The sequence below is a fragment of the Bombus impatiens genome, unplaced genomic scaffold (genome assembly GCF_000188095.3).
Source record: "Bombus impatiens unplaced genomic scaffold, BIMP_2.2 scf_1068, whole genome shotgun sequence".
Classification (NCBI taxonomy): Eukaryota; Metazoa; Arthropoda; class Insecta; order Hymenoptera; family Apidae; genus Bombus; species Bombus impatiens.
In genome coordinates this window covers 73,329-86,916 of record NT_177487.1, presented here as the reverse complement: position 1 = coordinate 86,916, position 13,588 = coordinate 73,329, and the positions used below count along the sequence as shown (strand labels likewise).

The following is a 13,588-nucleotide window of genomic DNA, read 5'->3' as shown; positions in this document are numbered from 1 at the left end:
ATGCGCCACGCGCCACGCGCGAATAGCGACAGTGAAAACAGCCGCTCGCAGTCAGACGACATTCTCGATTTCAATGCCACGCCACGTTCGTCGCGTCGTCCTGCGCCGCTCAGACGCCTCCCTGTTCCGTTTATCCTGATTTTCCTCCCTCTCGCTCGTGTTTCCTCGACTACGAGAAATCTGCATCCTCTCTGGGGATAGAACTATAGCCTCTGAACACGACGATAATCCGCTCTAACGCATCGTCTGGCTAATAATCTGTATAAACCGTTGCGCCGAAGAAAGCACGAGCGGCCGCGCCTGCTCGACCAGCTGCTCGTGCAATTTGTTCGACACCCGATATATGTCTCTTCTTCGACGGGGATCGCGTGTTCTTCGAGAATTTTGCCAACCGATTCATCGTAATGGTGAACGCTTAGGGTTTAGTTTGCCTGGAATGTTCACCTTGAAATCGTATGTTTCGATTGTCGTTTGAAGGGCAGCGTCGATCCGTTTCGAAGTATCGCTCCATCAAATTCGAGAAGACGTTACGCACGTTGCGTAAGAAGATGCGCGGTTCGTTCGAAAGCCGATGCCGTTCGATTTTCGAGACGACTGGTGATAACGACAGGAAAGGATAATCCGTGTAAATACGAAAAGCAAGTAATTGCAAACAATCTAATCTCAATGTGACATTGGCCGCAGTGCCGATCTAACCTGCAACGATGTGTACCTTTTACAAGAATGTGTTTACCGGTGATAAGACGCTCGACGAGCGACGAGGGAAACTGAGAAAACCAACGCAGCCCAGCCAACCGCGTATTTCATAATTCACGCTTCTATATTCGCGGACGCTTCACTCTCTGTAAACGAACGCCGATCATTTCCTACCTTCTTCGTTCCGACCTACTCTCGTTGCCTGACAACGATTCGCAACACCAAAATACCATACGTCGTTCTTCGATTTCACTCTGTTTCCCCATTGCTGTATCATCCTTTGATCGATCGTCGTTTTCTTCTCTTATTATTATTATTATTATTATTATTTATGTAATCGCGGTCTCACCAGCTTAGAAACAGATTTGCTCTGCGATTCTTTTCGTTCGTTCTTCCATATTTGTCATAGCTTGCTACCGCTCTACCAGTCAGCTAATTGCTTATTTACGTGACCTATTCTACTCTGTTTCTACCTTATTACTATCTAACCCGTCGTTTCGTTGTATTTCGTATTTAACTTTGACGCTGTATGAGCGACGCGTCATTTTTTCTCACGTAACTTGTACGGCTCTACGTACTTTGGTTGCGGAACGTCGCGGTGTGCGTTCGACGGCTTTTGCCTGCGCGCAGAATCGCGAAATATCGCAGCTTGTGCGAAAACCGTGAGAAAAGGGATACAAACCGGTATTCGCGGAGGAAGATAACGGCTACGTTAAACGCCGTATCGGTGTCGAAGCGGTTCGCAAACGTCATCGGAAGTCAAACACGGATCAAGCCGAAAAAAAAAGAAGAGAAAAAATGAAAAAGGCCGAGCAAATATCGCGTCCGTTTGCTTTTCAGGTGTCGTTCTCACATTTGCGTCTGCGTCGTTCTAATCGATGCACGCGATCATTTCACCGCAAATAGATATCCACGTTCCGTTCCTCTATCTAAAGATACGACTTGTGTGTTCGTTTAAGAATCCGTCAAAAACTTCTTATCGAAAATAAATTGTCCCACATCGATGATTTCTCTGAATATTACGTAACCAGCCATTAAATTTCCACCTAATAGCTAACGCGTGTTTACTATCGTACAAGACGACGGATTACAGCGCCTTTGCGAAAAACGTAAATCGCGGAAGACGGGTCGTGACCTTTGCCAACGCTCAGCCAATAATTTTATCGATTTGTTATACCTTGCGTAATAAGAACGGTCTTCGATCGACTGTTGCAACTATCTTTCCTAACTATCGAACGTTCTTCGGGTAGTATCACGGTTATAACGTACATAGATCTGGCCGAACTAAGCCTGATATTCCAGATTCTTTTAAAAAAGTCAGCTCCTTCGATAAGAATCGTTGCCGAATTACCGGCCGAGTATCGCGTCGCATCCAATACGTCGTTCTAATGCTATCGCTTTATAAGAGACTGGGAACGGAATGGAATGGAATAGAATGGAACACTATCGCGAAAGTCTCCGGTGCTCTCTCCGAACGGCGGCGTTACAAACCGAACGGAGACCGCGGTTTATGCTTGCACGTCGTGCTCCGCAGATACTAATCTTGTTTCTTGACCTATATCCGCCTTTGCGGCGTTGCGCAATACGTTGGAAAGGTGTCTTCGAAAATGCAACGTCTCTGAACGAGAGGCAGCGAACTTTTTACTCGTCCCACGTTCCATGTTCCCTTGTATCCGTCTTCTTCCTTGCGTGGTTGGAAAAGTGTGATTCGTTAGCAAGAAGAGCCGGGCGATCGCGCTCGAAAATTCGGTCGAATGTTGACTGAAAGTAGTAGCGTGGTACCTGCTGGTTCGAAAGTACTCTAGCGAACGTGCGTTACATCGACTTTTGTCCCCTGACTGTGCAAAGAGAGGATTTACATGCGTTTCACGGTTCCCGGCATTGCTGACACGATTGCCACGCAGCCGAGAGACACGTAGAATGCGTGTCGGTACGCATCTTAAAAGTCACTGCTGTTCACCGGTCTTCCTGCAGGCCGCACAGTACGCGCCGAAGGCTAAAGACCTCCTTCGAAACTTTTCTACTAGCGAGAAACGCCCCTGGAGCACGCGACTCTTCTATTACGTATCCATCTATGTATCGTCCACTAAACGATTTTCGTCGGTTCGTTCGAACGGCCGCTACTATTTTCGAATCGGCCGACTCGCGACACGCTGCGCTCCCCCTTTCGGAACTTCTTAATAACGTATATCACGTATATCACGAATCGACAGACCTTGCGAGCAGCTAGCTTTTCTCGCGAAAACCCTGCCTAGAATGTCAATTCCTGTGTTTTATCCTGCCGCTTCCTCGCCATTCCTTCGGATATATCCAGTGCTCGGTTTACGCGATCGCCAATATCAACGATATCGTTGATATTCCGTGCCAACGCCGAAATCTCTCTGGATACTGTGACAGATGGTTGAAAGAGAAACGATTAAAAGCTTCACGCGTCGTGGCATACACGAGAGCTATCGTTTCGTATTCAACGCTGCAAGTGACGCACGATTATAGGTTTATATCGATAAACATCGTTAATACTTCATATTTCATAACGGATTCACTACCGACCCGACCTAAGCGTTGTTGGTTGGTGTTGGTGTTGGCTGCGATGCACGATGCGTGCAAACGACGACGTAGAGATATACCTACGTTTCCCTGATCTTCAGTACCGCGTAGGTCAACGTTCAGAAAGGATTCCAGTCAGACTCATCATCCAGCGCTCCTCTTTCCTTGTCCTGCCTCTTTCTCTCATTCTCTCTTTCTCCATATATATGTCTGTCTCTTTCTTTCCCTCTGTTTCTCTTGCCAACATGCGACTATACTATGCACGCGATCGGTACCAATGAGAGCGCACGCTCGCGTCAACGCGATTCAACTTTCTATTCCAATTGGATAGCAAACCGCGATCGAATCCTGTCCTTGAACGAAGACGCGCGAACCTTGAGTCACGATGGTATCCTTTTTGTTAACGCGATCTCGATTTCAATTCGGCCGATCGGTCGCAAATTCGGCTACGCTGCGAACGACGCGACACCACAGCCAGACGAGGTGGGACGTTTCGCGGTTTTATCGAAGCGACACGTTCGCGAAAACGAAGCAGCGCGAAACGTTCGGACCGCCGGCAACCTTTACGTAATGACCGACTCGAGAAAGTAGCCCAAAGTCTGCCGACGATAAATCAGCCGTTCAACAACACCGCCACTGCGCTTCTTTCTTTCCACCGATCCGATCTTTTAATTCTGACGATATTATGCAAATAAGCCAAACTTTCCTACTGCCCGCCCCTTTTTTTTTTTTTTTTTTTCATTCTCGATCACATCTAACGACGATTTGTTCGACGAGTTTTGAAAAAATAACTAACACGACATAGTTAAAATTACACCGATGTGTCAACGATGAATCAACCGCATATATATATGTGTGTGTGTGTGTGTATGTGTGTTTACATATCATTCTATTATTCGAAATTTGGTTGCACCGGATAGAAATCTGTTTCCGCGTAGCGCGATTAATCGGGTAGCTGGATAGGGCATGGCAGGGCAGGGCAAGACAGGCCAAGCTAGGCCAGAGTGAGATCCTGAGAAGAGAAGAGAAGGGAGAAGATAACGATAAGGTAAAGTATAGTGAGGTAAAGCAAGGCAGAGAAGAGCAGAGTAGACAGGAGAAAGAAAGGAGGAAAGGAGGAAAGAAGGGATCTTGGAGGCCCCGGGCGCCGCAAGTATAACGGTACTTGGCGAGAGAGCGCAACAGAAACAGATAATCAACTAGCATCCGCCCAACCGAAAACGATTCGCGTCTCTTTCGTCTGCCTTGTCCCCTCTGTTTCACCCTCTGTCGATTGTTTTCCCCGTTAAAACTAACTAGCCGTCGATAACGTTACGAGACGTTGGCGTAACGAGACGATTTTTTAAGATACACCGCGATCGAATCGATCGATAACGTTGTCGTCACGACGTTGTCAAATGAGATTGCATAAAATATGCGAGCAAGAAAGTACGAAGGAACACGAAAGTGACAACAACTACTCCATTCTCGGCTAGAAAAGTCAAATTTTTGCACGCGCTTGAAGTAGGAAGACACGGTCGTGTGTCGAGCCATTAAAATCCATCTCATTGGTATGAGGAGCGCAAAGTCATTTCACAGTTATTACAGCAGATACACCGTTGCTTTACAATCCGTCTCCCGTGTTAGTTCGTAATGCTAATGTGTTATATAGTCGAGACTTCCGTACCAGCTACAAAGAGCTTGTTCGCGAACATCAGGTATGCAATGCCACGAGGTTACCTTCTATGAGGTCTTCGTTGCTTCTTACTTACAACACCCTTATTGTACTGCCATCGGTCGATCCGCCACACTCTATACGCTCTATCCTACTCCCCTCCTCTTGTCGCGTTCCATTCTAATCGATCATTCTCGCGTCTTCGATTATCCGTTTTCGTGGATAACCGATCGTCGGTATGGCGGTCGAATTCTCTCGTCGTTCGATCAACGATATTTTTAAAGCGTTGAAACGAACACGCTGTTCGAACTTATCGTTCCGACCGTCCTCACGAATGACGTGTCGTGCAGAGACATTCGCGGATTACGAACTACGATACTCGAACGTAGATACGAGCGTGGATCCTCGTCGATCCTCTTCGCGCCATCTCCCTTCCTCTCTCCAACGATCTCGTAAAACGTAATTCGCCTGCAACCGCGAGAGGACTAAACGGTAGCATGTCAATCGCGGCAGTGAAAGAAAATGATTCTATTTGTGAATTATCATCGAAGCGTTTCGACAGGTAGTAACGGGAAATTTGTTGGTTTCGTGCTGCTTCTAGGGAGTAAATTACCAGAGCGTATGTCGAACGAATAACGGTGTAGCAAGTTTATATTCCTTTTCCACGTGGTCGATGAAACAGCCGGTAAGTGCGAAGCACCTCGGACCTCTCGTAGCGCGTATCGGTAGAAAATCGAACGATTCGCGATACGATTCGCGGCGACTGGCGCGATACGGCTCGTGACGAACCGTACCGGAATACCAGCACCGGCCAGCCAAGCAGCGCCTTCTCGATCGACCTGTTGCCCTCTCGATCCTCTCGACTGGAACGCGTCTCTACGCGGAAACGCCACGCCGCGCCACGCCGCCGCGCCGTCGCCTTCGGCCTACCGCACCGTACACCGCGCCGATCACTGCCGAGTGTATCAACAAATATACGTCCCTCTCTTGCAGTTATACCAATCGCTAATTCCTATCTCTCCTAGAAATGATTTTTCTCGATCGTCGGTCATTCTTGTCGCGACACGTCGGTCGCTGACGTGGTCATCGTCGTAATTTCAAGAAAAGATCCACGAGACATTTCCTCGCTTGGATCTCCCCGACGAATCTACAGGTTTCGCGTGAAAATACGCTCGGTGTCGCCACGTTCGATGGAGATTGACCATCGTCGTCGATAAATACCCAGAAAAGCTGCAACGTTATCGTACGAGTGATCGGACGGCACGTAAATCGTCGGCCGATTGTTCCCACCATTCGGGTTATATGTATCCATTTACGCAGGGATACGTATATCCACGTGCATTTGAACGTAATCGTTGGGTGCGTTCGAGCTTTTCACGCTTCGCGACGCGCGTCATATCTGTTTCCTGGCGATCGTAGCCCGTGACTTGGAGCTACCGAAACGGTGAAACGATATTACGAATGATAGCGAGAAGGAAGACGTTTCTTCGTCGAACGCGAATCGATTCGTTAAGACCTTCTTTTCTCGTCCTGTGCGGCTGGTTTTCTTTATAGTTTCTTTATAGTTGACGCGAAAGAATTGGAAGAAAAAAAGGGAGGGGGAAACGCGAACGGACGTGCAGCCTACGATTCGTGGTGTATGCGTTCGAATGTATTATGGTAACTCGCGAACAATAACTCTTCCTCCACTCTCGGCGTTTAATGGCCGTCCATCTATTTAACGTGAAGGAAGAGGAAGTGACTGATGGGTAGATAGGTCGAGCGTTTTGTAACTAATTTCGCGAGTAAATTGTCCGTAACATTGGTTTGGTGCAGTTCAAACGTAACTAAATATAACGACGACGAATCGAGGTTGCCAAACGGAGGAAGCCAATGTTCCTGACAATGCGTAAATCTCGGCGATCCAACGATCGAAACGCGACTGTCCCCATAGCCAGAGGATAATACCTCTTTCCTTCTAGCTGACTGTTTCTCGCTAATTATACGCGGAAATAAAAAGAAACAGGACAAGAGAGACGTTTGTTAGAGAAAAAATAAAAACGTTTCTCATCCGACCGTAGTAGTCCTGTGCATAGATACATCTAACGCATAAGACGCGAGTAACCGCACGGCCACCCACTCGCGCATTCGTCCGCGATTCGCTGTGACTCACTGCGAGCTGCGAACTGCGAACTACCAGTGGAAGAGAACAGAGCGACTCGATGCTCGTCCGATACGTACTCGCGGTTCGCGATACGTCCGATATCGGACGCGTTTCCCTCTTCCTCTGTTTATTTTCGAACGTGTCCCGACGTTCGACCGTTCAAACGTTCAACCATGTTTCTATAGATCTTTTCCAGGTAGAGATGTGTCGTGATTGGGCGACGTGCGAGCGAACTACGTAACCTACGAAAAGTAATAACGCAGACACGTTGAAGCGTACGATCGGTGAAGGATTGGAACTTCCGTAACCGCCCACGTGTACACGAGTAAAAAAGCACAAACGAACGAACAATCGGTTCGGTAACGTTAAACGCGTGAGAGAGTTTCCCTTCGAGCAAACACGATCGTCCACATACTATATTTTAGCTGGAGTCGAGCGATCTTCGAGCCTAATGTTAATTGCGTTTGTTTTCTACTCGAACATCGAGCAAAATAATCACTGGAACGATAATCATACGCAGAACTGAAACGAAGGGCGGTGAACCGTGGAAATGGTTCGTCCGGTGCTCGTCGTCGGGATGCCCTTTCTGCCTGACCACGATAATCGTGGATTTCCGTCCGCTTATTATCTTACGCGCGTCACAATACGTTTAGATTGCGTTCCGGTGATGGCTAATTAGAAACGTACAGTCACCTATTCTCTGCACCCGCGACTTTTTGCTCTTTACCACGGTCCGGTCGTTTTTACAGTTTCTTTTCTCCTTGTTTTCTCTGTCTCTGTTTCGAGATCGGACCGTACAATCCGAAGAATATGTACGATACTGATACGTAGAGGTTGCCGATCAGCGGATATGCGGCGGACCGACCTGTGCACGATCGTCGAACGATTGGTCGGTGCAAATTTCGCTTACCAAAACTTAGTATCGATAACGGTACGAAGAACCGGTTTCCTACTGTAGTCAGGACGCGTGTCTATTCTCGTCGTCGCGTAGAAAAAGCGAGGAACGTTTGGCGCTCGAAAGTCAGTCGAAAAAACTGACTTGCTTCCGATCGGTCTTCGTCACTCTTCTCTACGACCGAAAAGAAAAAGCTTCCGAATTTTAATTAGCTTCGTATAGCCTTATTCTAGTCTTATTCGAGCACCGAACACCATCGACGAGCCGTTTCGAAACGAAATCGCCAAACGGTGCAACCCGACCCGGACTCCACCGTCGTTTGTCATTTTATTCTTCGATCGGTCGAACTCCTTTGCCTTGGAAGATGGACGTTACGTTGGAAACGTAAGTAACGCGCAGTTGGAACGTCGCTGAAAACGTCTGCTCGCTTGCCGAGAATCTGTACGCGGTACGAACAAGCGAGAACGCTTTGCGATCGAACCGCGTCGAATCGAATGGAATCGAATCTAGGCAGGCCGAGCCAATCCCAACGTAGAAATTAATGAGATAGACTAATTCGCGAAACAAGTCGAACCGTAGGTTTATGTAAATAGAGCAGTGAGACGAAGGTCGAAGCAAAGAGCCGGGGAGGGAGCACTCGTACAGTCATCGAGTTCGTCGGTAAGGTGGAAAGGCGTGCGACGCGTGTCCCAGACGGACGGCGTATCAAAGGATATTTGCCCTGTCAACAACGCGCGCGGCTTTATGTGGAAACACCGCTCTGCGTCTAAAAGGGAAAAACGATTACTCGGGCCAAGATAATAGTAATGGCCGTTATTACTTCGCTCTATTATTTTACGATCTAACGCTGGCTCGGAATCGATACGCTATCTCGTACTCCTTTTCCGACACGATCGATCTGCAAACACGCGTCCACGTATTCTTTTACGAGGCAATGCGGCCTGGCGTTCAATGAAACACAGCGAAAAAACCGTATTCCACGAAAATATCCGATCGCGGTATCCTCATCGCCGCAGTCACATCGCGATGTTGCTTTCTTCGTTAATCACGGGCGAGATCAATTCCGCGAGATTCTTCGTCGTTTGTTGACAGTTTTTAACAACGAACGGTTACGATCGCCGCGAGTCGGTCATCGATACTATGATTCATCGTCTCGATGAGATAAGGATCGTTAAGCCCTGCGTTTCTTTCAAACGATCGACGAAATAGATCCAGGGAAAAAGAGCTACGAAGCGAATTGTAAACAACGCGGGTGAATCGAGTAAGAAGCTAGAAAATGATAAAATTGTGAGCCGCGTGGCGATCGAAGCAAAGCATAGCAAAGCGAAGCAAAGGGAAGGAACGAAAAGGAAAGGGAAGGAGAGGGGAAAAAATGATCGTCTCACCTGCATCTGCAACCAGGAGTAATCGATATAGGTGGTGGTGGTGGTGGTGGCGGCGGCAGCGGTGACAGCACCAACGACGTTCGAAGCGGATGAGATCTGCTGCCAGTTATCCTGACCGGTACAACCGAGTACCGGCAATCCGTCGGGTTGACCCCGATCCGGTACTATCTGATCGGCATATTGATAGGGTGGTTGAATCGTCGGCTGTCCGCCGGAAGGCAAACTCGCTGGATGAGGGTGCTGGGCCCCCGAGCCGGCACTGGCGGGCAAGCAGCACACGCTCACGTCCATTCGTGGTGGCGGAGAATCGTAGAAACGTTGCTGCTCCGGCTCTGACTCTAATTCTGACTCTGACTCTGACTCTGACTCTGACTCTGACTCTGACTTTGACTCTGACTCCGACTCTAACTTCGAGACTCTGACTCAAGCTTCGTCTCTTCCTGTGGCTTTGGCTCCGATTCTGGTCCTGCTTCTGGTTCCAAACTGTGTCTGTTCCCGAATTGGCGACCTACCGAGGTTTAACCATCCACCTCGTGATCAACGTCCTTTTTCCACTTCTTATTCGTTCTTTCGCTTCCGACAAACACCAACTATTGTCACGCCACGCTTCTCTCGCTATCAGTCGATTTTCCTTTCTTTCTCTTGAAGACAACGACGTTGATTATTCGGTGCCCACGACACTAAAGCGAATCAAGGAACCTCTCGCCCTGACGATCGCGCGGCTTTGCGCCCTGATTCGATCCAACATAGAGAGGAACAGCCACGGGAACAAACCGTCGTGTATGCGCCGGTCAAACGCCTTGTTTCTTTCCTTTGTGCTGATTCCTCTCGTCCGATAACAAACAGCCGATCAACGAAACGTTGCGACTCGCTCTTCTCGTTTATCCCGCAACGTTCCGATTTCTCGACAGAGTTCCTCGTCAGACGTCGTCGACGATGCTCGGAAACTTTTGAAATGCGTTAGCGTAGTTAACCTTTCCTCCTGGACGATCATGCTCCGCGATTAATCTCGGATCGCCTTTCGTTTCACCCTCGATTGCTATACACGCGTGAATCGCGTCTATTCCTACGAAATGCAAACGCAACTCGCTCCGCTATTCGAGTCGCATCGGTTCTACATCGAAAACGATCATCCGTTTCTCACCTCTGTCGCGAATCCAACAGTTAGACAATCGCTTCGAGTAATCACACGCAACGTCATTTTTCGCGGTACCCTTGGCGAGATCGTGTCCAGTCTATCGTGTTTCTCGATCAACGTCGACTTCAACGTTCCCAAAGAATCATCTCCTTCGTCTTTGTAACCTTTTTTAATTAAAGACAGCGAAGGTATTAATCTTATTTGATTTGAAAGTAGAGAGCAAATGCGGCGCGTTCCGGGAGCAACGAGTAATCGTGTCGAGTTGTCCAAAGGAATTCCATGTTTTCGCCGATTGTTTTCTTCGAATTAACTACACGCGACTAATCCCACTTGCTTTCTTTCTCTTCCTTCTGGTTTCTCCGGTCGTAGGTACGGCCTGACCTTTCGTTCTGCTATCGTGTGCACTATGTTGACGAATCGATTCGGCTCGAGTTTCCACAGTTTGCTATATAATATCGCATCATGCTCTCCGGAAGAAACTCAAACGAAAACGACGACGACCTGCCGCTGCTTTTTCCAACGTTAAAGTACAGCGGCAGGTTTCGCGACGATAGCAAAACATCGAACGGCAGTGCACTCGTGGTTCCTCCACTAACTATCGCTAATATTCTTACGATCGTTCGCTGTAACGTGTTCACGCTGAAACATCGATCAACACCAGCCAGTTGTCTTTTCCTTTTCGATCGAAATACACCAAAATTTGACGTCACAGTCACAATTACGGTTACAGTCACGGTCCCGGTCCCGGTCCCGCTCTCGGTCACGGTCACCATACATCAACAGCCGAATCGATCACCCAGGGGTGTCTTCTCACTTTTCGATTTTCCCTTGCTTCCTTCTCAAACCACCTTTTCTCCGTCTTAGTTTTCCGATTCTTCCTATCGCTGTGACAGCGACACACTCGATCGTTGGTCGAAATTTGAGGAATGTACGATGAACGATCGGACGACAGCGTTGCACGAAACGATAAATAGAGCATCGACGTTGCGAATCGATCGGGCAACGCTCGTAGAGTAAATTTCTACGCTGCTTGTCCCGCGAACCAGTCGACTAGCAGAAACTATCGGAGAATTTGCCTCGTGAAAAATTTCACGGTCTCACCGTAAAATCACTGAAATCAAGCGGTTTGATACGAAAGAGTCGACGCAAACCGTGAGCAAACAGAACGTTGACGAGTCGATCACGGATTATCGACAAGAACGGTCCGATACGGTCGCGCCTTATCAGAAGCACCGTCGACGCATGACAGCCAGCCGCTCGTAGTAAGGGTATGCGCGAACCGCGCAGAAGGAACAGGAAGAGGTGGAGAATGCGATAGAATAGGAGAGGGAAAATCGGCAGGAGGAGGAAATGGAGGTGGAGATGAAGCTGGAGGTGGTAGTAGCGGAGGTGGTGATGGTGGTGGAAATGGTGGAGGTGACGGAAGTGGTGGTAACGACGAAGGTGGTGGTAGTGGTGGCGGCGGCGCAGCTGGGGAAGGAGAAAACGGTGAAATGGAGGAATCGAAGGTCGAGCTATGCAATCACCGGAAGGTAGAGGGTAATCTCGAAATGGAACAGTAGGTACCTAGTAGCTTCTAAACTATCCGTGTCGAACTATTCAAAGAAAACGCAACGACGACCGCGACGACGGTGCGACGTAATAAAACACGCATAGACATGTGTAAACAACGTTCTCTGTTCGGAACGGTACGCATGCCCTTCGGTTAATACGAATACAGGGTGCTCTCCCTTCGAGTAATATCTTTCTTTGCTCGTGCAATTACGAGAAAAAAAGAACGCTAACGTTGAAAGAGGCTGAGAATGAGAATAGGAAAATCGTAGAATATCGCTGAATGAATTAATTGATCACAGAAGATGCGAATGATAACGAGGAAGATAACGAGAGACCGGGACACGACGATAACAGCATCAAAAGTGGCAACCTGTAACGCGGTAGAGTGGTGCCAGTGGTGGTGGAGGTGGTGGTGACGCGATGGTGGGTGGTGGTAGCAACAGTAACAACGATGACAACGGAAGGAAGAACAATGGCAGCGGGCAAGACAACGAGCAATGGTTGCGAGACACTAGCGGTGTAACGGATATAATGGTAGCGGTGGTTCCAGCGGGCCGGGCGATAACAACAGAGGTGGAGAAAAGTTTGTAATAGCGAGGAAAGTGAGGGTGGCGAACGCAACTGGTGCTCGTGACGCGATCGTGGTGCACCCGTAGCGTTGCATACGCGCATGCGCGGATGCGTGTCGTCAAGGCAACGGTTCCGGAGTAACTGCCCGGTGAACGCAGCCCTCCACAGTCCACAGACCATGCTCCTGGCTCTCTCCTCCTCTCGCTCACGCTCTCTATCTCTACCCCACCCCGCTCCGGCACCAACGTCGCTCGATCTCTGTTTTCCTCGTCAACTCGCTCGCTCGCTCGTTTTCCCTGTTTCTTTACCCTCGTATCAACCTCTCTGCCTTTTGCTTATGACTGGCTCACGCCCAAAGCGCGACTGATCCCAGCTGTCTAGCTTAGCTCACTGACTCTCTACACTCTACATCCTTACACGTAACCGCCCTCTTTGCTGTTTCGCGTTTTCTCTCATTCTTCGGTTTGTGCAAAAAATCACGCACGCTCTCGTTCTCCGTGTCACCTTGATCAAACGGCACGATTTATTACCAAGAAGTAGCGGAAAACTTCTACTTTCAACGATTTTGATAGTCCTTATCTCGGCGATGACGCGTCGAGACGTTCGATTATGATATATATATAGTATTCTGGTAATATACGAAACGAGACAGAATCAAATTCACTTGTCTTGATCGTAGTTGATGTTTTCGTACCGATTTGATATCGTGACGATTGCATTTAATCGCCGGTACCTATATAAATTCTGATTCTTCAGTCTGATTCCTTCGTCAAGAATCTCCATGTCTTGTTCGAACGCGACTTCGATTTCAAAGTTGGGACAATGCTAGGTCTTTAAGTCGACGCGGATACATGACAAAGAAATTGTTCTTTTATTTGTTCGAGTCCCGTTGCGCTGGTAGTCGCGCGATCCTTCGTCGTCTCCATCTCCTTCTCTCGATCTTCCTCGTTAGAGAACGGGAACGGCCATAGCCATTCCGCCAACGCTCGTCTGACGTCATCGTATT

At 48.5% G+C, this 13,588-nt stretch overlaps 1 protein-coding gene across 1 annotated transcript in view; it reads right to left on the bottom strand.

Annotated features, from left to right (window-relative positions):
- The window catches only part of LOC100743763 (zinc finger and SCAN domain-containing protein 4), a 45,248-nt gene extending 34,017 nt beyond the window's left edge, over nt 1-11,231 (bottom strand). The window contains exons 1-2 of the mRNA XM_033323535.1: nt 11,153-11,231; nt 9,321-9,742 (exon numbers count right to left, since the gene is read on the bottom strand). Of these exons, the coding sequence (XP_033179426.1) occupies nt 9,321-9,742; nt 11,153-11,231 (501 nt within the window). The remainder of the gene's footprint in view (nt 1-9,320; nt 9,743-11,152) is intronic.
- Nucleotides 11,232-13,588: the final 2,357 nt, after the last annotated feature.